Source organism: Corythoichthys intestinalis, chromosome 17, assembly GCF_030265065.1.
Source record: "Corythoichthys intestinalis isolate RoL2023-P3 chromosome 17, ASM3026506v1, whole genome shotgun sequence".
Taxonomy (NCBI): Eukaryota; Metazoa; Chordata; class Actinopteri; order Syngnathiformes; family Syngnathidae; genus Corythoichthys; species Corythoichthys intestinalis.
In genome coordinates this window covers 40,661,063-40,686,076 of record NC_080411.1, presented here as the reverse complement: position 1 = coordinate 40,686,076, position 25,014 = coordinate 40,661,063, and the positions used below count along the sequence as shown (strand labels likewise).

Genomic DNA, 25,014 nt, shown 5'->3' with positions numbered 1-25,014 from the left:
ATACTACAGTGAGTTTGGCATGAACTCGAATACCGACTCGACGTATACAGAGTCAAAGGCGGCGCTCGTATTGAACATTTATGAAAATCTGTCATAGAACCAACAAATATCTGTACTTTTCTTTTTAATATTTAACCAATAAAACCTATGACCTTCAACATAAAGTGTATTTAGTTCCATTAAGATCCATCAAGGTGTTTCTAAGATATGGGCATTTACTGTAGAATGGGGTCAACCATTTTGGAACACCCTGTTTTATAACCTGGGATCACCTCAGAAAGAATGATTTCATTGAACTTGTCAGGACACCTTATGTGACCAGATCACATGCTGCTGTCGTCATAGTGACAGCAATGGGAGATACCTGAGTCTGGTACTGGCATAGAGCCGAGACAAAGGAGAATTAAACGGCTACGGGGAGGACACCGCTGTAGAGGACTGCGAAACGCTTGTGTTTTTCCATCATGCCGAGAAAAAGGGATTTGTCAACAGATGATGGTGAGATACTGTACTGTATATCAGAACATTTCTGCTCTGAATGTGATTTGATCTAGATTCATGATGGTGTACTGGCTTGAGTGTGTTTTACAAATTTACACAGAAGTAGTTTATAAGTATCAATTCAACTTGAACACTGAACGATCAAGCGGCTACAGTTTTTTTTTTTAAGTTGTACACAAAGTTTAGTGAGGGTGGTATTAGTGATTATGAGGTATTAGTAATATTAGTTTATTATCTCACTAGTATTTAATGTAAAGTATTTTTCCCCATTAGATGGTGATGCATCATAGAAATAAAAAGTTGTCACACTCTTGGAAATGTTCTTCCTCTGTCATCACTTTAATATTGTTAACATTTTGCATGTATAATTTTACAAGACATGATGTTACATGTGGTTTAAGCATGGCGGCTTGATTACAGTATATAGCGCATTTCATACACACTGCAAATTTATAACACCTCAGCAAGATTATTTTTCTTAAATCTAGTCAAGTAATTTTCTCCATCTTGTTTTGAGTGTTAAAGACCAGTTAACAGATTAATGTGTAAGATTATCCCACTTAGTTTAAAGCAACACCATGTAACTTTTCAGTTTTGGTTGATTTTAGCGACGCCGGTGGACAAAATCGGTAGTGTTTTGCCTTAAAGTGCCTGTGACACGAAAAAGCATGTTTATTTCATAATACGCACAGTATTTTATGCTCCTGAATGAAATGGACCACTTGGATGTGTAAAAAGCGATCGATATATTTATTCAATATTTTTTTTTTACTTTCACGCTACGAAAATGACAGACTTACGGCTTCAGTCTTGCATTGAGGAACAGGGCGCTGTGACGTGTACGGGAGAAGGAGTACTTTTCACTATACAGCCGTACTGTTGTATGAGAAGGACTAAGGATTCAGCTGATTTTGCGGATTAATTCGTTTATTTTTTGCATCACGCCAGCCAAATGGCTGCAGAAAAATCTTGCTGTACGAGGGAGTGGCGCGTGAGCCTTTTTGGGGTTTCAAAAGGTTCCATTTCACCGGTGGATATTGGCCAAAACAAGCCCTACTACTGTGGGACCATGGGACTCACGAGGAAGTGAGTAAACATTGTGTTTTGAATTATGTCAAATACTGGATCATTTTAGTATGTAGGTGGCTTGCATTTTGTGGCTGACAAGCTCATTGTCCCCTCGGCCGACGACCGGCGGCTTCTCGCACATGCCCCCGCGGGGAGAGCACTATAAACGGCTTATTGCCCTCTTCATGTGCCCGGTGTTCTGTCAAATTTTCCGACCGATCAGAAATTGCAACTTTGTGTGCAAATACAGCAATTACAAAGTAAACACTACAAACTTTCTTTAAATAAAGGACTACTTAAGTTTGATCATGGATGGGCATGTAAAAAGCTCTCCTCATACACATATTGTCATGTTAGCTGTATAACAACTGCAGCCGCCCTCCTCCACTGAGTCTCTCGCTGTTTACGACTTCGCCGTGTAGTAAAGCATTATTTTGCCCTATTCGTGTTAACCATTTGGCAGCTATACGCTCCTCCGACGTCGGCCGGTTTGTCCGGTGGTCATTGTCCAGCTGCTTCCCCGCAAACGAGCCCTCTGCCCTCAGCAGGGGAACGACGAGCTCTAACTTGTTCGCCCCTGGGCGGGTTGCCGATCGGCAAAGACGATCGACAACCCAGTCGTCATGTGAAATGATCCGGGCTAGTTATGTGTGATTTTCCGCTTCGAAGACTTTGAAACATCACTCGGTTCGGGTTAGCATGTCAGCTAGCTGTCACACCTCTTGGTTTGTTTACATTCTCCGAAGCCGGGGAAGAGAAATGACATAAGCCCGACTTAGGTGGCATAAAATATCGTTTGGGAGGTGCGACAGTAAAGGTGAAGTCGACAGTTTTGACCATTATGGAGTAATTTTGCAATGTCGTCCTGAATAAATGCATTTATATTATTTCATATTCCATTTAGCACAAGACTGTTATTTTTCATGACCATGCCATTTATTTAGCTATTGGGGAAAATACTTGGATAAAAAGAATATCCTGTAAAAATATTGGAGTAGAGAGACTGAAACAATGACATTTTGCGGCTCTCTTCGTCGCGTTTTCCTCGTTCTGAATAATTCCCCCTCAATGGGCTGAATAGTAAAACCGATGAGCCCAGTCTACCGCTGACGTCATCCACCTGTTGGGGACGCTAAAGCCCTATAATGGTAGGCGTGGCTGACCAGCAGATTAAAAGACTAATTTCTCATCATCTGCGCTTTGCTAAATTGTTGTATGCAGTCGAATTGTCTCAAAATATGATTCTAATTCACATAATAATGCTATTTTTTTCTCATGTCGTATGCACTTTGGGGAAGACTGTGTTTCCCATGAGGACCAGCGCATACCCACATAGTGTCGTAAAATCATTAATTTATTAAAAAAATGCCTGGTTGCCTGCAGATGGATTAAACGCCATTTCTGTTTCCAGCGGCTGTGTGAGGGATAAATAGGAATAAGGTACTGAATCCAGTTGTGGCTAAAAAATAGCATATGACCATTAGCAACCCTGTGGCTAAAGCCTGAGTTATGCCTCTGCATTTGGTGACGGAGTAGCGACTACGGCGTCAATGAGCATTCGAGAATTCTGCGGCAAGGGAACGCGTTGCTCTGTAATTCACCGCCAAGCCACAAGAGTGCATTGTGTGTGTAGAGTTTTGTAGGACCTTGTCAACTTCCTTTAGTTTTCTTCCGCTTACCCAACAATGCCAAAAGAGTTGGAATGCTTGAATGGGTGGATTTTCAGCTCATCAACATTGAACAACAAATGTTGATCATCCAAATGTTGAGGCGCAGGCGACGCAGAAGAGAGTTGCGGAGGTGGTCTATCCGACTGTTGATGCCAAACGGAGACTGGCAGTCACATTATGAATTCTAGCATTTAGGGGTGTAAGCCAACAAGCTGCGTTGTTCAGCGTTTTGTCCGATTTCTTTGCCGTGTCCTACAACCAGCAAAAGGGAAGTCATCGCAGATTTGTGGCAGCAATGGAACTTCCTAAAATGCATTGGAAGCCTTGATGATAAACACGTTATCATAAAAGCACCAAGACACTCTCAATCAGTGATGATGTATGTATATGTATGAAAATTAAACATCATAACAACTCTTTCGACACCAAACCTGTGCTTTATTCTTCATATGCTTGAATTGTAAAACTTAAATAAGTCACAGACTCACAGCAAACATATGTACACAATAAATAATAAAGTGCACTAACCAAAAATACGACATTAACTGATAAAAAGCTGGCAGTATTTGGCCGGCTGTGTCAGCGCTTCGTGTGGCCATTCGCTTCCGAACACACACCTATACTTGTGTCGGAGGTTCTTCCATTTTTTAGGAAATCGCCCTGTATTTTCAGCAATCTCCTTCCACAAATTGCTTGCCATTTGGCAATCTTTATAATGTCTTGACAAGACGTTGTAGAGGTTGTCGTACTTGCGGATCTCTTTGAGGATATTCTCGTCGGCTTGGTCCATTTTTGCGTGCAGCAGAACAATGTTTGAAAATGGCGGTGATTTCGCGCTGAGCTGGAAGCAACAGTCTGAGCAGACCAATCCAGTCCATTTGCGTCACGTCACAACGCGTTGACGTTATGCCCAGCCAGGATTCTGTGAAGGTGTATGTCAGGCTACGGCGGATGGTCGTAAATCGGGTCTGCCTTGACGGCGTAGGTCTGCCGCAGAAGCATAACTCAGCCTTTAGTGTGGCCAACCCCCACCATCTGAACTCATCATTGACGAGTTTGGGTGCGGTTAATTTTGCCTGCACTGTAAAATATTATAAGTTGACTTTACTAAAACAAAATATGCAAACTTGCTGCCTTAAAAAATTTAATTTATGTTGACTTAGATGAATTAGATTTGATTAACTTAATTATTTTGAGTTGGCAGTACTCAAATTAACTTAAAATTTTTGGATTATAGTCACTTGTTTATTGTGAGTTGGCAGTACTCAAATTAACTTAAAAAATTTGGATTATAGTCACTTGTTTATTTTGAGTAGGCAGTACTCAAACTAACTTAAATAACTGGATTACAGTAACTTGCTTATTTTGAGTGTACAATACTCAAATTAACTCAAATAATTGGATTGTAGTAACTTTTTTTTTTTTTTTTTTGAGTGCAGTATTCAAGTGATAATTGTGTATTAATTATCTTTAGTTTTCCATTTCATCCATCATATTCAGGTCAACTTAATTTTCTTGACCTAAAAGAATTCCACAATAGAAATTACAACTGCACATACTAATTTTATTAAAAACACATTATCTAATAGTAATGACCCCCAAAACACAATAAATGGAGAACACTCATTGGATTAACTCAGTGGAATTAAAGTTTACTTTAAAATGCTCAAAAGTGCATTTAATGGGAGACACTGGCTCCTGGCAGGCTGAACAGTGTTTGGTTAATTCTCAGTATCAATGAACAATCAGTGGATTAATTATAAACCCACTTTTGCCAACATTTTGCACTTCATACAAAGTACAGTATAAGTACCTAAGATAACCTTTTGCGACAGAAATTACTGAATAATACCTGAACTGCATCAATGGTCACTCCTATCCTGTGATTTCCAAAGACTAACAGGAGAGATCCTATTTTCATAATTTCAGGACATTAACTTAGCATTGAAGACATGGCAACAAACTAGTTGCCCATTATTTTTATTTATTTATTTAATAGGGACAGTGCACATTGATGAACATCTAAAAAGATGTAAATATGCCAGATTGTAGCAAGTATATGCTAATTTACATCTGTAGTCCCTAAACAGGTGACACAAAGATACAAAAAGGAAAGAAATAACAAAAGATCACAATAAAACAACAATACAATACGTTACTAAGAACTTAAAAGTCAGTGATTGCAAGACTGATTTGCTTTCAACCACTGCTTGAGCTGAGTTTGAAAGTTCGTATTGTGGGACATTGCCTGATGGCCCATTACAACATGAGCTTGAGCTCTGGTAAAGCTAACAGTTCTGATTTCTTCAACAATATTAGTGATCACAACGAACTACAATCAACATTGCCCCATGGTTTAAACTGTGCAGCAGTGATAAAATAAATATAAAAATACAGAACTCTTTTTAAAACACACAACTCAGTTCAAATTCAAATTTCACTTTAACACCTGAAACAGTGAACAAGATACCTTGTTTTTTTCACATCACCAGAAGAGTACATGCAAAACGTGTACTGGAGTTATACACCTCAGAAACCTAAAATCTTACCAAGAATATGTGTCTTATTTTTATTCAAATTCTAATTTCATATTAAGCTCTATCGTCTAAAAAAAAAAGTCTAATTTCTAGTCAAAAGTATGTCATTAGTAGATATATATTTTTTTCAATCGAAGAAAAAGTAACTTTAAAAAAATCAATTGTAGAAAAAAAGGTTTGAATGTGAAAAAATATTTGAGACTCAGAAATTCACATTTCTACACTTTATTTTTCATTGAAACTGTTTTCTTTGATCGAAGCAATCCTTTTTGTGTTTGAGCCATATTATGGGTAGAGGACATTTGTGTCCAAATCATTCAATCCCAATAAAAGTTGCTTCAATCAAAAAAACTATTTTTAATCAAAGAGAAAAAAATCTTTTGCAAATTTTTTTTTAATTTAAATATATTTTTTTTTATTGACGTGTCACTTTTTTTGAAAAGCAAAACGTTTTAAACGCCTTTTTTTTTTTTTTTCTGAAGTGGAAAAAGTTTTGAAGGCACTTTTTTTCGGTTGAATCATTTTGACACGAAGATACAACTTCAACGCTACTTCCGACATGTTTGAGTGGCAGGTGATTACGCCAATGGCATAAAAGCAGGCAGCAAGAATAATGGCCACCAGGGCTCCATCCAGCCATCGGACTCTGCTCGAGTCCAAGCCAAAAATAGGGCACCGGTAGGGGGGTGTGACATCGGCATCTCACCGGAGTGTCCGCGATGGTACGGTGCCCTGTCTCGGCACACTGGCGGACCCCGATATCACCCCCCCTCCCCGGCGCGGAGGCCGGCTGTTGAGTGGACGGCCCACGAGTGACACAACACTCATTCAAAGCTGAAGCGACGGGGCTCCCGAAGGGGGCTCCCGGCGCGGATGCCGGCGACTCGCCGGTAGTCCACTCGCTTACTGGGCAGGCTAGTGTCGGGCCACTCGTCAGCCACTCACGTACCGGCGCGTCGCGACACTGCGGTTGGACCACGATTGCCAACTATCACGTCAGGGCAGCGGGTGAAGTTCCCTTTGTTGAATGACATTAAGCAGCAGCGCACCATACCATCGCAGGCACTCCGGTGAGATGCCGATTTCACACCCACGTACCGGTGCCCTATTTTCGGCTTGGACTCAAGCAGAGTCTGATGGCTCGATGGAGCTCTGGTGGCCATTATTCTTGCTGCATGCTTTTATGCCATTGGCGTAGTCACCTGCCACTCAAACATGTCGGAAGTAGCGTTGAAATCGTATCTTTGTGTCAAAATGATTCAATCGAAAAAAGTGCCTTCAAAAACTTTTTCCACTTTAAAAAAAAAAAAGTTTAAAACTTCATGCTTTGCAAAAAAAGTGACACGTCAATAAAAAAATATATATATTTCAAAAAATATATATTTTCAAAAAAACATTTTAGCAAGAGGTTCTTTTTCTTTCATTAAAAATATTTTTTTTGATTGAAGCAACTTTTATTGGGATTGAATGATTTAGACACAAATGTCCTACCCATACTATGGTTCAAACTCATTTCACATTTCTGCTTTTGTGTGCAGTGAAGGTAGAATAAACAGTGCTCTGAAAGTTACAGTCTTGATATATGCAAGTAACCATTTGCCTCAGCTTAAGATGTCTTCGCAAATGGGTAAAGAAGTCTGCTTCTTAACATGGCTCCACAAAGTTGCACAACTGACAGTCAAATGCAGTTTCTCCACTTTTGTCTGCATCTTTTTGAGAGTGGCATGTCGATAGGTGTACTTTGAGTGCATTAAAAGATTTAAATGTGCAGAGGCAGTCCTTATGAAGACATGGGGAGTAGGGATGTCCGAGTGTGGTATCCATGTTTTAAGCGGTAATGCTTAAGCAAGTAGCCTCTCTTTCCAGCAGAAAATGTGCAGTACTTACAAGTCCACTGCATTAGAGAATACTGCTCTGGTTGACCTGAAAAGACATAATAATTTCAGCATTGAGAACTTGTTAGAAAAAAAAGTTACATTTTTTCTTAACAGTTACAAATTAAAATGTCCAATTATTTTTAATCACAAATTAAAATCTGCAATGAATTAGTTTAATATTCACAAACTGTGTAATAATGAGTTATTTTTAAATTAATGTAATTGATTATTTTTTTAACATTCAAATTGAGATGTACAATTAATTTCTTAATCCATCTGTAAAAACATTAATGCATGTTTGTTATCCCAACCCAACAAATACAAATATTAAATAATTCATTGATCAGTGTATGAGACATACCTGTAATTGCAGAGACTGAGGTATGTGTGGACTTCTGACCATTTGCTTCAGCCTGATTGGGGGACGGTGAAAAAGAACACAAAATTAAGGCAACAATTTCAAAATATAGGCACATAAATGACCAACCTTCAACACACCAGGTTGTTATAGCATCGACTGTGATCTCTGCACTCTGAAATGTGATCTAGTCCTCCGTTTTTGCGATTAATGCATTTTAAAACAATTTCAAATTATCAGTGCAGTTTGATCAAACATGGAGGGGGAGCACTGCACATGAAGAAAAGCAAATGGAAGTGCAGATGACAAACACTCTAAAGCAGGGGTCCCCAAACTTTTTCCTGTGAGGGCCACATGACTTTCCCTTCTCTGATGAGGGGCCGGGTCAGTTTGAAACAGAAACAGTGTGACGATTGCAGCAGTGCCTAAATGTAAAAATGTATTGTTTTTCAGAAAGCCACAATTAAATTACCCTTTCTGGATTCTTAACGCAACAAAATAAAATAAAAATAATAACATAATATAATATGATATAATATCATATAATAATAACACTATTAATTAAAGAGATAATAACCAAATAACCCTGTTTGGATTCTTCACAGAAAAAAAGCCAGGAAATAGATAACACTATTTGGGGGGGGGGTTCAGGAGGCCGGACCAAATGTGGAGGCGGGCCGGATACGGCCCGCGGGCCGTAGTTTGGGGACCACTGCTCTAACGCAAGAACCGATTACGTTGGCGTACATTAAGTCTGAGTGTGCATTTAGCTCTTACCTGAGCCGAAATAGACAGGCTGAAGCTGACTTAATTCTGGCACTAACTCTGTAAATAAATCACTTTATCGACATTTCTAACATTTTTACGTGAGAAAGTAGCCGTTTAGATCCACAACGTGGAAATTCGGCGCTACTCAAGCTGGCCGTAGTGACTAAGGCACTTCCTGTTATTTTCACAAAATAAAACACCCACTAACGATACAATTACTGTTTTTATTTTGAAAACAGGAAGCGAACCTCCTCTCGGTCTAGCTAACTTAACTAGTGACAAGATTTGTCGTTCACTTGAGTAAACGAATCGATTCCGGTTCGTTCAGTAAAAAGATTCGTTCAAACAAATCGTTCAACGAATCGTTCGCCCCCCCTCATCTCCCTCCCCGCCCAAACGAATCGTTCGGTTACTGAACGGGAAGTGACGTTGCCGAACGAATCACCAAAGACCGCTTCGCAGTATAACTGAACGGGAAGTTACATTGCTTGGTCCCTCCCTCTCTTCCACATTGACCACTCGTCGTAGTTTCAGAAATGAGTGACAGGCGGTATCATTCTGCTTCCACAGACAGCCTCGTCTCCCTCCTGCTGCTGCAAAAGCGAGGGAGAACTTCCGCGTCGTCTGTCCTAGTTCTATGGGCTCAAAGTCATGGCTCGTGCTTGCATTTCGATTTAGGACACGGTTAAACATTTTCCTTTTGTGAGGGGAGTAGGGGGCGGGGGCGCACGGACTTTCTTTAGCAGGTTCTTGATCACACATGCAATCACATATACAGCATGTTTGCTGTCACGAAAATAAAAATACATCGAAAGTTTAATTTCTGAATATGGAACGACCAACACATCATATTTACATCTCGCTCTGTTGTATTTTTGTTTTTTAGTATTAAGATGATCGTGTTGAATTTTTGCACTGGTATTAATAAATAAAATAATCCGGTCAGCTCCCCTGTCGTCCCCGCATCTCAGATCGTCAAATGCTGACGAGAAATAATTGTTTGCTCTTTACGATGTCGCCTTTCTACTCTCATTAGTCTGTTAAGAAAAATGTAGACATATTGCGACATCTCCCGTGTCCGCGTGCTTTGTTTTTGGGCGCTTGAGTAGCACATGATGGACGGATTGACATAATTTGTCAAACCAACCAACACCTGACACGAAAAAAAAAAAAAAACTCGGAAAAAAATTACATGTATATACAGTTTCATTGCAAATCAGTATTATGGTGATCATATTGTTTTTTTGCACTGGTATTAATAAATAAAATAATCCGGTCAGCTCCCCTGTCGTCCCCGCATCTCAGATCGTCAAATGCTGACGAGAAATAATTGTTAGCTCTTTACGATGTCGCCTTTCTACTCTCATTAGTCTGTTAAGAAAAATGTAGACATATTGCGACATCTCCCGTGTCTGAGTGCGTTGTTTTGGGCGCTTGAGTAGCACATGATGGACGGATTGACATAATTTATCAAAACAACCAACACCCGACACGCTGACACGAAAAAAAAAAAAAAAAAAACACTCGGGAAAAAATTGACATGTATATACAGTTTCATTGCAAATCAGTATTATGGTGATCATACTAAATATTTTTTTCTGTGCACATATGAGGTAAATATCGCTGCCATGAAGCCTCCATATAGTGACAGTTCTCTGCCCGCTTCACTGCCGTCACGCGACCGCAGCTCAGCTTTTGCTTGCCTGGTAGCTACCCGTGTTTTAAATTACTGTAAATTTGATAGTATGTCGTCATAGGCAGTCACGAGTTTGTTGAGAAAAGTACTACTCTAAACAATGCTCGCTAGATTTGTGTGGTGTTTTTGTCTGTTTGAGCAGCATTTGATAGGCTCCACGTTAACAAATATGTGACAAAGTCATTTCCTTTCATTTTCTGATTCGTTCACCGCATAGTCATTACTGGAAAATCAAGTTAGCAGCAAGCTAGGTCAGGAACCGGAGGACCGAGTCACTGAACGGGAAGTGACAAAACTCAGTCTTGCCCCCTGCCTGCACGCTGGCTGCTTATTGGCCACACGTGGACGTGAGTGACAAACGCCCTGATTCTGTTTCCGCTCCCTCCCCAGCCCGCGATGAGGCTGGCGTCTGATTGGTCGTGTGCGATGTCAGAAGACGCTGCCGCTTGCTCAACGCCCTCCCACGCAGCGAACAAGCACCACCTTCATAGAACGAATCAGTGCAGATGATGATTAGTTCGGTCTCGTTCACCAAAACAATTCGTTCAAAAAGAACGAATCGTTCGCGACCGATACAACACTAAACTTAACTGCTCGGTAACACAGGAAGCGAACCTCCCCTCGGTCCAGCTAACTTAAAACCGCTCGGTAACTGTTTTAAATCGGTTTTAAAAACCTCTCCCATCGCCTAAAAAACGTTACGAGCCCCGTCTGTCAACTTAATCACCAAGAATTCAAAACGCCGGCATAAATGGTAGTCTACCATAAACTGTAGTCTACATTTGTTTCTGAAAATTATGAGGTTACTGTCACGGTCATATAGCATGCTTGCTAGCGGTGATATTTGATGTAATTGACACTTTTCCTCCCTGGCAGCACACAGGCTACTACACTACAACAAGACAAATAGACGGTTTACAAAAGAGTAAAATATTTACTTACCAAATCAGTGTGCTGAGGACAAATAAACCCACAATGGCGAAAATAAATGAGAAAGGTGTTGGAAAGAGCGCGAAAGTAGGCAGGGCAGATCTGCGCATGTCTGATAGAACGCGCAAAGGACACTGGGTACAATAAATTATTTTTTCTAATTTGACTTAACTGGGATATATCAAGTTAAGCAAGTTCTCCAACCCCAAATTACTACTTACTTATTTAAAAGTAGTGTTCACAACAGGTTGATGAAAACTGAGTTTAGTTCACTTATCAAATTTAATTAATTTGAATGTTCGGATTTACAGTGTGGTATACCAGACTCACCGCTGTTCCAGCGATTGAGTCTGGCGACCATCTGGCGGATTAAATTCTGAGGGCGGCGCAAGCCACAGCAAACAGACAGCGGAGTGGACCAATCAGCGACGGGCAGACGTGACGTTGTTAAAGCGACAAGTAATTAGAGTGAGCGGAGAATGGAGAAGTTTATTCAACATGGCTAGCGCGAGCCATGTTGACTGTTGTCCATGACTTGTTTCGATGAATTTTGATAATTTAAAACTGGTTTTACCGCGGATTGGAACATATTCTCGGCTCTCTTGTTCGCCATCTGTGTTGTTGTAGAGACGACTTTCGGCGCGCAAGAGTGACGTTACTCGTTAAGAACACGTCACGCAAATAAACGAATCTGATTGGACGGTTGATTTTGTATCTTGCTCGAGAGGCCGTTAATGGGCTGGGTCCCAGACTATTTCTCACAGTGTTTGAAAAATACAGGAATAATAGTCTGGCTGTGCCAGGCAAGGGTTAATTCATGTTAATTCATGGTAGCCTCCCTTTTTTTTTTTTTTTTTACCCTCCTCGGGCAAAACCTTTTGTCTCTTGATGCCATGTTTGCAGAATTCGCACAAAAGCGTTTGCATCGTCTTTATAATGAATGGGGAAAGGGGAAAGTGATGTATGCCGTTAAAGAGTCAGCACATTTGTAGATTTTTTCTGTGGCAGGGTTCCTGCCACCCTCCTCAAACAAACTAGTGCTGGTAAAAGTGATACAAACCCCCTTAAGATATAAAAGAGGTGTCATTCAACTAGTTGTCAGTCGACATACCATCACAAATATTATGAAAATATTTTATAAAGGTTGAAAAGATACCTAGTGTTGCTTTGAGTAAATATTACTATTTGTTCTTATTAAGCCAATAGATCTAAAAGTTGGTAATTTTTCAGCGAAATCAAGGAAAATTTGCTTTCAAATAATATTTTGAAGAATAACCTTAAATGAAGAACATTTGATACATTTACTTTTCCCCCCTTAAACACTCCAATATAACTTAAAATCACTTTAGAATTGAATTTTTATGTTTAAAAAAAAGAAACAAATAAGACATTTTAATCTTAGTAAACAAGTGTTTCAATTTTTTTTTTCACGATTTAACTAAGTGGATTTTAGTGTTTTTTAAAAGGTTAAATTTCCTTGATTTGTTGCCTCTAGTTTTTTGTGCTTGTGCTAAGCAACATGTTGCTTAGGGTGATGGTTTAATGCTCTAAAAGAATGAATATACTTGGTTTCTCAGCAAAATATAACTGGAGCGGACATGGGCCAGATGTACTGAAAATTTCAGCCCAACTTCGTAAAATGGATCCGCCCCAGTGTCTTTTTGAACAACGGCACAAACTCACACTACATTATTGTATGGCCTGGATACGGCACACGTTACCCAATCTGGGCCAGATTTGTATCAAAAGTTTTCAATATTAAAATTTGGGTCAATTCTGTTCAACGTATCATACGTTAAAGTGTTTATATTGCAAATTAAATTAGTCTATTAAAAGCAATAATGACAACACTTCTTTTTCATGCCATTTATTAATGCTAACATTAATTAATGCAATTAATTAATTTTAATTTTAATTAATTAATTAATTAATGCAACATACAACAATATAACATTGTTTTTTTCCACATAACTGGAACAAGCAACTCAACATTAAAGATGACCCATATTTAGACAGTAAATAACATATTGTATTTGTTAAGGTTCCGGGGTGACCTGGGGTTACCTAATTAATTGACAATGAGAGGGAGTCGTAGATAGTGTCCGAAGTATCCGGTGGGCAGTTTGGTGATAGAACAGGCAGGCAGGTGTTTTGGCAGGCAAGCAGTACAGGATCTCGGGGGGGAAAACACAAAAATGAGCTCAGTATCAGGTTTACAAGATTCTTTCTTAGCTGAAAGTCACATACCTGTACGTGAGTTGTTGATCTTGCGATGATGTGAGTCCAAGGACCGGTTTAAAGTAAGCTGCTGATGATGATCAGCGGCGCCTGGTACCAGACTCACCCATCTGTGCAATCAAGGCCGTGAAAAAAAATACACAAACACAAGGATGAGGGGCTCAGTTTCAATAATGGGATTCAAACATTGAAACATTTACAGCAACCCAGAGTAAATGCTTTCTCCCTCCATATGTTGTCATGCTATAAATTTAGAATGACTTAACTTGCAGACATGGCAGATCACTTGAATACACCGGCTATTTTATTAAAGCTCGATTGAATAACTTGTTTAGCGGTCAAGAAGTGACTTGAAAACGCAATTATGACTTTGAATAAATCACTTATCTTAAACATTCCGTACGACGAGATGATGTGTCTTGAATCCTGCGTTCCCCTGTTAAAGGCTGATTCTGACGTGCACCTCCATAAAAAAATCCTGACTACACGTCACATCAACGCATGTGATGTGAACATCGAAGGACAGTGATTGGTTTGCAAAGAACGTTTCCGTTTCAGCACAGCAACAACACCGTTTTCAAACATTTCCAAGCGTCTTCTGTGTCGCCTACGCTTCAACATTTGTATTAACAACATTTGTTTTTTCAATATTGATTAGCTGCAGCTGCAAATACACACGTTCCAGCTTCGTTGCCATTGCTGTCAATGACCGGAGTCGCAATGGATGCCCGCCTTCAGGGTGAGCGCTGTTGTGATGTCACACGCCGAACGTTAAATTTCAGGTGTTTAGCGCGTTCAGTCTGCACGCTCCGCCCCGGAGCAGTGCCTAACCTATCATTTAGACTGTCAGTTGCTATGCGGATCTGGCGAGCTGAGGCCGGATCCGGCTCAGAGTTGGCGACTATGGGGTTGTTGCTTGATTTGTGATTTTTTTTTTTTTTTTAAAGGTTTAATTTCCTTAATTTGCTACTTAGAATAACTTATTTGTGCTTATTATACACAAAGTGACACTTAAAATAAGTGTTTAAAGCTTTTTTTAAAGATTTAGTATACTAATTCATTGCTTGAAATAATTCATTCATTCAAGAATTCATTGCTTATTTTTACCTGGCTATTTTTCTTATTTCAAGAAATTATGGTGAGTAAAATGTACTTCAAGCACGAGCAGATAATTTTACTTATTTCTAGTAGGTTTACACCGAAAACAAGGGAATTTAACTAGTTTAAAGGAGCTGTGTTTTTGCAGTGCACAAAGTTATGCTTTCCATGATTAAAATAACAAAATAGAAAAACATTTGAGAGTGGAGAAATAAATACTAGCAAGGCAATCGCGTGAGTAAAAAATTTAAAAGCGATTTGAAAATACCAAGAAAGAAAAAATGAGTTTAGACATTGCAACCAATTACGTTGTTGTTTATACTATGTTTGTATCACATAGTTGAGATCGATATGGGGGACGATGCCAGTGACAGTGACGGTAAGTCAGCTACAATATCCCACGTAACGATCATGTACACCAGTTTGAAATCTGATGACTGATGTCATCATTTAGACGGTGGCACCCGGAGGCGAGGGAACAGGAGGCAAGCGGCTGGACGAACCGCTTCAAAGGCAAGAGCCCGTGGCAAAAAAACAAGTGAAGATGAGGAAGATGAAGAGGAGGCCCCTAGAACAAGAAAGGGAGCAAATGCAAAGAAGCCGACCAAGAAACGTGGCGGTGATGATGATGACGAGGATGAAAGTGAAGGGGAGCGCCCCAAGAAGAAGCAAGGGGCAGCTGCCAATAAGAAAAGAAGAGGCAAAACAGTGGACAGTGAGGAGGAGGACAGCGATGTGCAGAAAGGTAAAAAAGGGAAAAAGGGAGGAGGAAAAAAAGGAGAAAAAGAGAAGGATGACAGTAAAGGAAAGAAGGGTGATCCCAAAGGGAAAGACAAAAAGAAGAAGAAGAAGGAAGAAAGGTAGGCTGAATACCGATACTGTACCAATACCACGTTTGTTGAAAAAAATTATTTATTTTTTCTTTTAGTACTACTTTACTACATACTCACTTGAATGTAGGGGTGAAAGTGGGCCATAGCGGTGTTCTGGTAGAATATTCAGGGCCGGAATGGGACAGAACAGTGCTTTAATCGTGTAAAAATGATGGCAACTCTCAACACCCTGTTTTTAAAAAATCCTGCCAGGCACACACGCATCTCATCATCTCAAGAAAAAAATCTGCCAATGTCAGATTCACATACGCAAGTGTTAACAAACATAATAAAGTACTTGTGTAGCATCATCCGCTTCCACCGAAACCGTCAAAATGGCTTAATGGCGCCCCCTTGAATTTTTCAAAAAAGCATGAATAGACCCTACCCATGTGACGCCACAACTCCGCTCTCCTGAATGGTACCGCCCAATTGTCCGTCAAAACATAGTGTTAACCTGTTACGGCTACGTACATTCCTCCTATTTACGGCGTGTTTTTCTGCTCCTTAACATTAATAATCAAAATGGTGAAGGCGCGTGTGGCTGTTGATTGCACTAACAGAGAAGATGGAAGGAGAGACTTGAATTTTTACCGTATTCCGAGGGATCCAAAGAGGAGAGCGAAATGGACGGCTGCAATTCGACGTGAAAACTGGGCACCAAAAAATCACCACAGACTATGTAGTAGTCATTTTATATCCGGTAAGATGCATTTAAGATATACTTAGAGGGTTTTGGGCTGACAAATAACCACAATTAAGATCATTGCTAGGCTAATCGCCGACAACATACACGTATGTATATAGTGAGAGTGCTATCGCTAAACCATATAAACATTAAAAGCCCTAACTCCATTGACAAACGACATGAAATACATTAGACTTGACAGTGGATGTTAGCAATAACAAAAGATTTTGAATTGAAAATTTCGTAACTCACCTTTCCAAGCACAAGATAGATTCCTGCCGAATTTTCGTGGACGAGGACCTGTTTCACCCAACCAGCAATGAAGTATTTATAAGCCTCCAAGCTCTTGAAGTTTTTCAAATTTTCGTGAGAATAGGCTGATTTTGTGTGGACAAGATAATTGTAAATATCAGCGTAGCAGATGTCAGGCAGACAGGGCGAAGACAGTGGGTCGAAAAACATCGATTTGGGCATCAAATATGGATCTAGCAACTGTATAGAACGAAGCTTTTCCACATAACGCCTTTTATGCAACACATCCAGTGAGTTTACGGCATCAGAAAGCACTGGGTCTTCCATGAAATGCATTTTAAATTCCTCGATCAATTGAAACCAATGCTAATACAGAGACAAAATGACGGACAAGTGGGCGGAACCATACAGCGAGCACGTGGTTTTGTGACGTCGGTGGGTAGGGTCTATACTGGGGAGTTGATACCTTGTACAAAACAGCACCAAAAAGTCTCCTGGACCCATATGCCAAACCCAACAGGAAATCAAGTATTTTGGATTGAATGTGAATTTCTTATTGATTTATCGGTGCACATTTGAGACATTGGCGCCTAGAGTGTTAGTTGGATCCTCCTCAAAATTGGTGAGACTGTTCATGAGACATACAGTATGAGCTTTAAAGTCTTCAAAATGGTGAGTTTTCATTCACAGGCCTGACCTGAGAAGGGTGCCAAAGTCAGCCATTTTTTGGCAACACGGCATATTCAGTAAATGACTAATAACTTTTTCATATCTGGCATATATAAGAAGTATCCCTGCCTGTGCCGTCCAAGTTGCGCTAAACTGTAAGAGCCCTTTCAGTCCTACTTGCAGCCCTAGTTTGTACTTTTTTTTGCGAATGTATGGAACTTATATCTTTATGATTTGAAAAAAAAATCAGTAAATATTTACATTATCTTAAATTTTAAAGGGATTCTCGATCTTAAAGACATGTAGGCTCTAATAAACCACAATTGTTCTCTTGTACTAAAATATGTTATTAGAAACACATACAATGTTAAATTAATGGCAATATTTTATATTATTTAGAACATATTTTGACCGATAGTTGGCGCCATGTTTTGCGGGCTCGGAGTGATGACGTAAATGGGAAGTTTCCAATTGTGTATTGCTGCCTAAACTTGCTAAGTAAAATGCCAAGATGTGCTGCTTTTGAATGCAATTTCCAGTCAAATGGAAACAAGGGGAGTCCCCACAGATTTCGTATTGACAAGAAGAGGACAAAGGTTTGGGAAAATGCCTGTAGACTAACAAAACTTCCCAAAGACCCAAGGCTTTGTTCTCGCCATTTTTCTCCTACCGCGTTCGATGCTTTTAGTCGACGACAACTTATGAAAAAGCTCACCAGAGCGGCTGGATATAAGCGGAGACTAAAATCAAATGCTGTTCCAGCTATTTTCCCTCACAAGAAGCCTCAACGCGCTCGGATAGCGAGTGAAATACGCACAATAAAGCGCCAAAGACAAGAAATTGTGGGCAGCTCTCTTAAGCAGGCAAGCCGCTCCTGTCGTCACAGCGGTAGGCAAACCTTCTGGCGTACCGCTAGTCACAGAGGAAAGCTAATAATCCACCTTTACTGTCAGTTCATCAAGCAGTAAGTGTGTCTGTTCAGTATTCACCTAATGTGAGTGATGCTGCCACTTAAACTGCTCCAGACACGTCCGATGCAGCGATACAGTGGCCAGCTGATGCGCGCCGAGCACTTAATATGGACCACCCTTACGTAGCTAAACGTGAGTTGGATGTACAAGACATGGCGGACACTCGATCCAGATGACGAATTTAATGAGGACAGTCAGCCACGACACGACTCCGATCCTCACTATCACACGTGTGCATTCATAGTTTTATAACCTTCAGTGAGAGTTTATAATGTCAATAGTCATGAAAATAAAAATGCACGAATGACAAGGTGTGTTGAAACTTTTGGCCAGTACTGTATGTAAAGCACACAACAGCTCTGGATGCTAACAATCGTCACAATTATATTGGAATAAGTTTGATCACGCAATAGCTCACCTTGAAGATCTGCTAACAAAAACCGGAGTTCTCAACAGCATACACTCTCTCTCTCCGTTGTCATTGAAACGCACTTGCCGCGAGTAAGTCTTGCTGTCCTGCTCTTCACTTTTCCGCTCTGGTTCAAATTGGAAGGGCAGAACCTACGACATGTTGGGGTAGCTAACGAGTGACACGCTGGAAGTTCAGCAGCGGGCCCGGTGACGTCACCGCACTCCGACGTCAACAAGCATGGCGACCTATCACTTAAAATAATTTTACAAATTTTATTAAAACGGAAACATTAAGAGGGGTTTTGATATCAAATTATTATAACTCATACTAACATTTATCTTTTAAGAATTATTTTTCTTTAAGATCGAGGATCTCTTTAATGTACATCCTCTTTTCTTAAGTTGTTAAAATTGAGGTTTTGCATTTAGATGTGAGGAAATGTGGGGAAAAGAAAAATTAGGAGATGGAGGTTGGGGTTACTGCTGTTTTTGTTAACTATTAAAAAGAAAATTGAATGAAAATCAGTTTCTCATGTTTGCCTTGTGACAGTATGTGTAATGCAGTAGCCAAATGCATGCATGAAACCAGTTTTTTGTGTGTATGTGTCATAGATATAACTATGCCAAAAGCAGTAGGAGGTTTGACACCCCAAAAAAATCTGGCTTCGTGGCAACCTTCATGGCAGGGAGTTCTAGCAAAAATTGTAGCCACTTTCACCCCTGCTTGAATGTAAATGCTCTCATTACTTAGACACTGCTTAACTCATTCTCTGCCATTGACGGCGCTAGACGTCTAATTCATTTGAAGTAGGTGAGTGGCAGCTAATGAACGCCACTTTCCCACCTCAAATGAATTGGACCAAGGGCGTAGGTTTGGTCTCAACATTGGTAGGGACGACATAACGTATCAAGATATCCAAGGACTGATCTACATCTGAGGCATACTGGACTTCCCCAAGACTGGAACCAAAGTACTCTCATGAAATTCTGATGTGTGATTTCATTTCACAGATTTTTTTTCTTGTGTCAGTAAATGTTCATGTTAAGTAAAGGGACTTGGACTCTGAAGCCACCACGTTGCATTACCGTAATGCACATAATGCAAACAATGATCCAAATGAGGTACGGCTAGATTGACTTTGTTAATCCTTGTGGAGGCTGTCCTGACCGAAGTAGTTTTGCAGGTTAGCAGGTTCACACAGTTTAATGTTATGCTAACTCTGATGCAGGTTGGACTTTCAGTAGCAAAATTACTGGTGTTTCCCCCACCTCCACAACATTGGCGTCTTTTTACACTACTTGCAGAAGCTGCTGCTGGCCAAAAAAACTTCAAGTATTCCTCCCTTTCGAAGGGGGCAGAGGAGGCGACATGTTGTCGACATGAATCTGTCGGGGCTGTGTGTGTCTGTGTGTGTTTGGGGGGCGGCGGGGGCAAGTCATCCGCCAACCAAACGTGCGTTTGGGGGGGGGGGTGCATTCAGCAAGTAAAAAGGGATAAATATAAGTCTGAACATAATGAAAATAATTATCTTAATAATGGTAGGGTAAATTCTATCCTTACAACATATGGGAAGACAATCTAAATTACATATATAACTGAACTCATTACAAAATTTTTATTTTTCTATTTTATCTTTATTTTAATTATTTTATCTTTATTTTATCAGGCAGTCTCATTGAGATTAATATCTCTTTTACAAGAGAGGCCTGAGCACAAAGAAACATTCACAAATATCAAACAACACAAAATACACTACCGGAAACAGTTACAATAATCAGTAAAAACATCAGACAAAAGAGATTTAAAATCACCTAGATGAATGATTGACTGTAGTTTAAGAGTGGTTTGCAATTTGTTCCATTTAAGAGGAGCATAGTAGCTAAAGCCAGTTCTGCCAACATTAGTGCGAGTGGATGGAATGTTTAAGGTTAAGTAGTTGGATGATCGTGTTTTGTAGTTACTGGATTTGAATGACAGGAGAGATGTGAGGTAGTTTGGAAGTTTGCACAGTAAAGCCTTATAGATGAATAACATGATATGGATATTTCTTCTTGACTGTAGTGAGGACCAACCAACGTTTTGATAAAGGGTACAATGATGAGTGTAGAAATTGTCATTGGTGATGAAACGTAGTGCACTGTGATAGACCGGGTTTAACTGTTGAAGAGTTGATGGACCTGCATGACAGTACAGGATGTCCCCATAATCAAGAACAGAAACAAAAGAAGATAATACAATGGTTTTTCGGTTAGAAGTTGACAGACAGCCTTTGATTCTATACAGGAAGCTAAGTTAAAATTTAAATTTACGGATTAGATGATGAATATGAGTTTTGAATGATAAATTACTGTCAATCCAAATTCCTAAGTATTTGTATGAATCAGTGAGAGTAATTTGAGTACCATTTAGGGATTTGATTCCGGGTAAGTCATTGTCAGAAATAGTGGAAGTGGAGAAAACCATGTATTTAGTTTATTCAGACAATTCAAACAATGTTGCTTAAAAGTTGGTGGGGACAATTTGAGCATCCTGAAAACATGGTAGTGTTATGTCCCTACCGTCCCTATGCAAACCTATGCCCTTGAATTGGACGTCTACTAAGTTATGAACTAATTGAAAGGAAGGCACATCTTAACCATTGACAACTTATTCTAGTGCAGCATCGATACCGATACCCGTATTGGTATCAATGCAAGACTAGTTTAAGCAATGCTAGAAACTCACATTTTCTAGTTAGAACCCCAACAATCCTAACTTCATAATCTGCCACCTGTCTCCAGTTCATCTGACTCCAGTTCAAGTTCTGATGAGGAGGAAGAATCTTTGTCTGAGGGCGAGATGGCCCAGTTGATGGAGGAGGTTGAGGAGAAGAAGAAACTGATATCTAGCATCAGGAATAAGCCATGGAGGATGAAGAGGCGACTCACACACCTCAAGTAATGTCAAACTGGTAGTCATAACAATACATCAATGGAATATGCGTCCATCATTGTGTTTTGTAGCTGAATATTATTATTTTACCCTCTTTGTGTCCTCGCAGAGAAGCTCAAGAGTTTGTGGATAAATTTGAGGGAGCTCTCGGCAAAGGAAAAGGCAGGAAGTGGTACGCCTACAAAGTAATGATGACAAAGGTTGGTTTAAATAACCTGATTGTTTCTGTAACCCCTTACTTATTCTGAGTGCACGTGCTTAGCCTTATAGTTAGTCTTGAGCCAATACCGATATTAGTATCCACTGGCGTGCACACATCGATGCCAGGTGGTGTTCAAGCACTGGCCTTTGGCCTTTTAACCGAGCAAGCACCCTTGTCAAGGTTATTAAGTCAGTTAAGTTTTTTATGTTAGTAATGCTTGTGCCCTCTAAGCGCCGCAGCCATAATCACTGTGACATCGCCCTCTGTCCTCCAAACGTGGAAACACGCCTCACCCCCGCCTCTGTGTGGCGCTATATAGCAATAGCAAAAATTAATTAAAAACCTGATCCTTTTCACCCAATTCCATACCTGTCAACCCGAGGCCGTTGGTAATCTTACAAATAGTGACGTATGCCCTGACAAATTGGTGACTAATCTTACAACGTTGTATACTGGACTGTCTCAGAAAATTAGAATACACAATATTCTAATTTTTTGAGACAGTCCTGTGTATATATACAGGACTGTCTCAGGAAATTAGAATACACAATATTCTAATTTCCTGACTGTCTCAGGAAATTAGAATATTGTGTATTCTAATTTCCTGAGACAGTCCAGTATAGCGTGCAATATGAAAAAAAAAATAACACTCAATTTTTAAAATAATATGAATTTATTGGTAATATTGTTACATATAACCTGGTGCAATCAAAGAACAATCAATATCATCAGCTACATCATGATTACTAAAATTTAACAGTGACTTTATTATAATTGTATATGGCACTTTTGGCAATTTCTATCATGTCTTGATTGCTGCACTTCAGATCGCAATTCAGTTTGACTTGAAGGTAGTTCGTTAGTGTGTCCGCTTATACATTAAAAAGGTCAATTGATAAAATTAACTTACCGATGCAATCTTTGAGTCAGGGCACATTTCTTTTGCTAGTGATAGTGAGAAGTGATTAGCAATAGTTGCAGGCAAATTGTGTTCGGCAACAAATTGGCAGAATAAAATCTTGTCACTTTTCATTCTGCAGACTTCTTCTTTATGACCAGTGTTGTTAATCTTACTTTTATAAAGTAATTAATTATAGTTACAAATTACTTCTCCCAAAAAGTAATTGCGTTAGTAACTCAGTTACCTGAATGTAAGAGTAATTAGTTACTTGGCAAAGTAACTGGTGTTACCTAACAAAAAAAACATAGTAAGCTTTGCCATGTTGGAAATCGTTTAATGTTGTGAATCATCAGCTGTTAAAGTTGTTCACATTTCTACCGTTTTTGAACATGTGCCCTTCTGTCTACTTTCAACATGTGAAAGTTTTAAAACTTTCACCATTTTAACATAGATTCAATTCAAGATCTTGCTGATTTAGGAGTATTTTAGATTTTAAAAAATTACTTAAGTTCGCTTGGAGGTTCACTACAACAGAGCCTTTCTGAGAAGTCTACTGCTTCAAAATGGCAGCTGTTTATTAACGCTGCCGTCTGTCATTTCGCATGTAGTTCTATAAGCATGTGATATCTAGGCATAGATTGTAGGCTGTCGGCTACAGTCAGGAAATATTGGAGCCACCTAGCCTAGCATAGCGTTTGCTACAGCGTCACAACAAACACTCTTCTCTCTCAGTTTCTCTGACTTTTATCAGGTCATTCAACCAACGTAGTAACGCATCGTAACGCACATTGTCTCGTTGCCGAAACGGTGACAAGATCCGAACGGTGTAAAAAAAAAAACAACAAAAAAAAAAAACGTAATGCACGAAAAACGTACAGATTTTGAACGTATGGCATACACATTTAAAAATCAGTGCTCACTTGTTCAAATTATGCCGGAACCGTACAACTTGACAGGTAGGCAATTCCGATCCTTTGAAAAATAGCCCGATTGGCATGATTTTCGATTACGTGATCGGATCGGGACATCCCTAATTGGTACAATATTGGCATCTGCCGAAACCACACATAAACCCATTGTGTAGGAATCGGTCTCAGGAGCCAAAAAAAAATGTATTGGTGCAACATAACTTATCATACTGTTTGTATCTTTTCATGTATTTTTCTAAAGAAATGGATTAAGTTCCAGAGGGACTTTGAAAATTTTAAAACAGCCTGTATTCCCTGGGAGAGGAAGATCAAAGAGGTGGAAAGTGAGTCAATTTGCTGTGCAGATTTGCACTGATTTCCTTTGTTTGATAATAAAATCTTTGTTCATTTCTTCAGGTCACTTTGGGTCATCTGTGGCGTCTTACTTTATCTTCCTGCGCTGGATGTACGGAATGAACCTTGTTATGTTCGGTTTTACTTTTGGACTGGTGGTTATTCCTGAGGTAAAGTATGTGGGCTCCCTCTAGTGGTATTTGAAAGAATCATTGCCAAATACCGTAATTTTCGGACTATAAGCCGGTACTTTTTCTCTCGTTTTGAGTCCAGTGCGGCTTATTTGTTGATTTATTTAGGTTAATAGATAACACTGCAATAAGACAGTCATAGTTATGACATGACATTATCATGGGATTTAATGACATTATGAATTATGTCACTAACTGCATTTATGTCCAGCTCGGATCTTTACATCCATTCAAAAGTGAGATAATTTGCTGGACGACACAAAAGGACATCCGTCACAAGTATTCATTAATGCTCATGGCAGTGTCATGTCATAATTATGATGGTTTTATGACAGGCTTATACGCCACTGTCAAATAAAGTGTTACCGAATATTATAACTAGCAATTAATGAAACAACTTGAACAGTAAGTGAAGAAATAGCACAGATGATGAATTTTTAATTGTTTTTTACATCTGTAGCACTGCAATGCATGTTATGAGGCATGTTGGACGACACCAGTGTTGACAGCAGGTGGCAGCAGAGCAGTGATGGTCAAATGAAGCTTCATGAAGCAATGAAGCTTTTCAGCCAATTGCTTCAAAGTTTCGTGGTGGTTCATTTGGTCTTATGAAGCCGCTGTCAAATATAGTGTTACCGGTTAATATCTTTTGCTGTAAATATCGCATAAGGGAGGGCAGCTGTGTCTTAAAGTCCAGTGCGGCTAATCAATGAACAATGCCGTTTTTGTGTCAAATTTGGTGGGTGGCGGCTTATAAAGTAGTCAGGTGCGCCTTATAGTCCGAAAATTACGGTACAGTTCTGTTGTTTTTAACTTTTAATACACAATTCATTAGCCATTAATCTGTATTAACTCATTGGCTGCCATTGAAGGTGATAGACGTCCAATCCATTTAAACTGGGAGGGCAGAAAAAATGTTCAT

At 39.6% G+C, this 25,014-nt stretch overlaps 1 protein-coding gene and 1 long non-coding RNA gene across 2 annotated transcripts in view; one reads left to right on the top strand and one right to left on the bottom strand.

Annotated features, from left to right (window-relative positions):
- The first annotated feature begins 404 nt into the window (after positions 1-404).
- tmc2a (transmembrane channel-like 2a) overlaps positions 405-25,014 on the top strand; it is a 39,251-nt gene continuing 14,641 nt past the window's right edge. The window contains exons 1-7 of the mRNA XM_057819560.1: positions 405-498; positions 15,082-15,120; positions 15,196-15,601; positions 21,386-21,541; positions 21,646-21,736; positions 23,810-23,891; positions 23,965-24,071. Of these exons, the coding sequence (XP_057675543.1) occupies positions 465-498; positions 15,082-15,120; positions 15,196-15,601; positions 21,386-21,541; positions 21,646-21,736; positions 23,810-23,891; positions 23,965-24,071 (915 nt within the window). The 5' untranslated portion in view covers positions 405-464. The remainder of the gene's footprint in view (positions 499-15,081; positions 15,121-15,195; positions 15,602-21,385; positions 21,542-21,645; positions 21,737-23,809; positions 23,892-23,964; positions 24,072-25,014) is intronic.
- On the bottom strand, positions 7,061-11,686 carry LOC130905839 (uncharacterized). The gene is made up of 3 exons (XR_009061156.1): positions 11,418-11,686; positions 8,015-8,066; positions 7,061-7,699 (listed from the first exon to the last, which is right to left on the bottom strand). It is a non-coding gene; the product is annotated as an uncharacterized LOC130905839 (long non-coding RNA).